This window comes from Gekko japonicus, unplaced genomic scaffold, assembly GCF_001447785.1.
Source record: "Gekko japonicus isolate JY-2015 unplaced genomic scaffold, Gekko_japonicus_V1.1 scaffold1165, whole genome shotgun sequence".
In the NCBI taxonomy this organism is placed as follows: Eukaryota; Metazoa; Chordata; class Lepidosauria; order Squamata; family Gekkonidae; genus Gekko; species Gekko japonicus.
This window is the reverse complement of record NW_015170311.1, coordinates 134,352-138,180: the sequence shown is the minus strand read 5'-3', so window position 1 is coordinate 138,180 and position 3,829 is coordinate 134,352. Positions and strand designations below refer to the sequence as shown.

The 3,829-nt window shown below is 45.5% G+C and overlaps 1 protein-coding gene across 1 annotated transcript in view; it reads left to right on the top strand.

Moving 5' to 3' along the window:
- CDCA7L (cell division cycle associated 7-like) overlaps window positions 1–3,829 on the top strand; it is a 62,975-nt gene that overhangs the window by 48,196 nt on the left and 10,950 nt on the right. Inside the window, exon 7 of the mRNA XM_015417996.1 lies at window positions 3,557–3,688. Coding sequence (XP_015273482.1) covers window positions 3,557–3,688 — 132 coding nt within the window. The remainder of the gene's footprint in view (window positions 1–3,556; window positions 3,689–3,829) is intronic.

Genomic DNA, 3,829 nt, shown 5'->3' with positions numbered 1-3,829 from the left:
GCCTTTGCTATTAGTATATAGACAAGGGGCGGGACCCGCGATACTCACGGGGGGAGGGAGCTCCACACCTATCAGGAAGAGGAGGAAACAGGAGGAGGAGGTAAGTTCCTCCCCATCCCGCCGGTTCCCCCCAGCTCCGAAGCGAGACCCGGTGGCTGCAAGCCGCTCGGGCCTCGCTGGTCTCTCCCCCCCCCCGGCTCTGAAGCGGTGGCGGCGAGGCAGTCTGCAGAGCGTTCCCTGCTCTGTCGGCCCGCTCACAGTTTTAATGCTAGGACCACTTTTGGCTCACAGGGTAAAATTTCTGCTCACGAGACTGCACACCTTAGAGGGAACATTGGCAGGGAGGCGCTGAAGGAAGCATTACGGGATGAAGTGGAGGCATAGAATCAAACTCAATGAAATAATCTTTATTTGTTACTGAGAGAACCAAGCATTGTCAGTAATAGATAACTAAACTTGCAAGAAATAGGACAACTAGTCCAAAAAAGAAAACTTGACCCGATAGGCTGGAGCTGACCCTCTGGGATGTTGCTTCCTTGGGGCCTAATTTGAATGTTTACCCCTTGATCTAAGAGGTTTTGTATTCTGGTTGTTTGGATTATGGAATGACCTGTAGGGTTGTTGTGGATTTTGGGGTGCCTGAAATCTGTAATCAGGGAACCTGTACCTTTGACCAGGTCTTGGGAAATATCTCTGCTTTCAAGGCTGAGAGCTGGACAATGTTATGCCCAATGACTTAGCAGTGAGCTTGTTTTTCCAAATGTGATCTAGGGTATTGTGGGTTCTGTTATTGAATAGCTCTTGGCCTTCGAATGTAAGGTCTTCAGCTTTGGCCCTAATATCCTGTGGGAGAGCCAAGGATCTCAGCCAAAAGTGTCTCTGTAGGGTAGTTCCTGATGCCATAGCTCGGCTGTGACAGTCAGCCACGTGTCTGGCTGCATTTAACTGTTTTTTGCCTAATTTCTGACCCTCCAGGAGTAATACCCTTGTGAAGGCAGGGAATCGATAAATTGACTCATACGATCCCATAACAACATTTGGTAACAGCCCATAATAGCAGTGAAATTAGAGACATGAAGTCCCATTACCCCAAAGGAATAAATTTTTCGTCCCAGCAAGTCTAGTCGGCAGCCTTCTTTGTCTAAAGGTGCAGAGTGTGTCCTCGCTCTACCCTTAAATTGACTCATACGATCCCATAACAACATTTGTTAACAGCCCATAATAGCAGTGAAATTAGAGACATGAAGTCCCATTACCCCAAAGGAATAAATTTTTCGTCCCAGCAAGTCTAGTCGGCAGCCTTCTTTGTCTAAAGGTGCAGAGTGTGTCCTCGCTCTACCCTTGGCAGGAAGTACTTCAGAGACTTCAGTGGGATGGCTTCTAATGTCCTGGCCCTACTGGTGGACCTCCTGATGGCACTGGTATTTCTGGCCACTACAGAGTGTTGGACTGGATGGGCCTTTGGCCTGATCCAACATTGGCATCTCTTATGTTCTTATGTTCTTATGACCAAGGAATTAGCCTGTGGATGTTGGAACAGATAGCTGGCTTTATCTTCTCTGACCTTATATAAATTTCCTAATTTCTTAGCAGAAGCCATGGTGGACGAAGTCTTGGGCTGAATACTCATGGCAATGTCACAGATACCTTGTAGTAGAGGTAGAGCAATGGGGCTCAGATCTGGAGTATATAAGACCTTCATAATGGGATCTGTTGATTGAGGTTCTGTGGACATGTACTCGAGGCCCAAGGATTTGGCCATGCAAATCAGCTGTTCAGAATACAGTTTCAGTATTCAGTTAGGGACAGTGCCAAGGGGTCTCTGATGGTATCGTCAGGTGATGGCAAGGACGTGTTATATTTATTTATTTTTCGTACTTGAATTTGGCTTCTGAGTCTGGTTCCATTGGTTCTTCCGGCTCAGACAGAAGAGAAGCAGAGTCACCCATGGATAAGTGGCTGGGTGCATGTTTATCTTTGGACCTTTGCTGGTCCTGTGGGTTAAAGGCAGGCCAGGGAAATGGTACACATTGTCCCTGTTGTTCCCATGATGGCCATTGTGATGGCAACATCATTGGAAGTGGAAACCAAGACGGTTGTTGAGGGGGTTGCTGAGGAACCTGTTGTTCATCACCTCTTGGTTTGTCCTGATGAGTAGGAACCTCATAAACATTGTCATCAGAAGGAACTGGGGATTGATGTCGATGCCTAGAAGGAACTGGGGATTAATGTCGATGCCTGGAGGGTGAGGGAGTCCTTGGTATTGATGAAAGATGGATCGAGCGAACCAATGAAACTTGGCGCCAAGGCGACATGGAAAGATGATTATTCAGAGTCAATGGTTGGCTCTGCGCTGAATCAGCCGTTTGACCTCTGTGCTGGGAGCTGACTGTAGCTTCCAGAGACATACGACATCGAAGTGAGGTGGAGTCCTGACGTCGAGGTGACGTGCAGTGTCAAGGAGTGGTAGACTGATCCTGATGTTTAGCTTTCTTTTTTGACATCTTCAAAAGCGGTTCTGACACCGAATGGGTGAGCACCAGCAGTGTGGTCAGTACCGAGGCTGATGGGGATGGAGCTGATGCTACTGAAGTAGCCCTAGGTCTTTTATTGGTTTGTGCCTGTTTTTTTACTTGGGGGTCCAGGGCACCCAAAGCCTTCTCCCACAAGGCAGCTTTCAGTCTAGCTGCTCTACCCTCTTTCACTCTAGGGGTGAGGCGATAGCAGGCCAAACATGAGTTGTATTGTGTCCCTTGCCTAAACAGAGTAGGCAGGATTTGTGGTCATTGTTCTCTGCCATTTTGACTCCACACTCCTTGCATTTCTTAAATAAGGCCATTAGGCCTTCATGATGATAGGAAGCAGCAATGGAGAAATAAAAGGCTTTCACTGTCCTCATGGTGGCAAAAGGAGAACTGAGGGAAGAGTGCTCACCCCGTCCCCGCCACGTGACCCTTTGAGTGGGAAAAGGGATACACTGAGACGGGGTGGGGAGCACTCGAAAGCTCTAGAAAGATCTTTGTAAAAGCTTGTTAGCTCTCCCGCAATTGGCCTAGAACTGCACAGTCCCATGTGTACCTGCACAGAAGCTACAACAATGAACAGTGTGTGTCACAGACACTGTGGCAGATGAAGAAAGAAGAATGTAGCAGGAGAAGCACAACAAACCTGTTCTGTTTTGAGAGCAAAAGAAAAGGAGAATTCTGAGTTGCTTGTAATGTTTTTTAACAATGTGTGTATGTGGAGAAAGGGGAAAATGGACATTTCCCAAAGAGTGATGTATATTTCAAAGAAAAAAGACAGTGGGATACATACAGCAGTAAATTGGGTATTTTGCATAAATCCGAAGTCGAAGCAAAAATGAAGGACATGGAAGTTAGTTCTGAGATGGGAAAAGAAGGGCCGAGCGAATAACAATACAATAAATACTACTTTCTGGTTGTGCAAAGTTATTTTTCCTAAAAGAGTTTTTTTAAAAAAAAAGTGGGATGTAAAAGTTGTTGGTCTGTCCTTGACTTTGAGGTCAGATGGTGAAATGAGCTTGTTTCTTCCCTAGGACGGTTTGAAGGTACCCAAAAGAAGACGATCATCAAAATACTGTTCATTTCGACCAGTTGAAGATATTACTGATGAGGATTTGGAAAACATTGCAATAACAGTTAAAGATAAAATCTATGATAAGGTCTTGGTAGGTATATGTTTTCTTAATGACTTGATTTTTGCTGATTGTTAATTTATTGAACTAGTATATCTAGCCATTTTATTACCTGAAAAGAGAACCAAAGATTGGATCCTGTTTGGAATTTCATGAATGCAAGAGGTGTTTTTT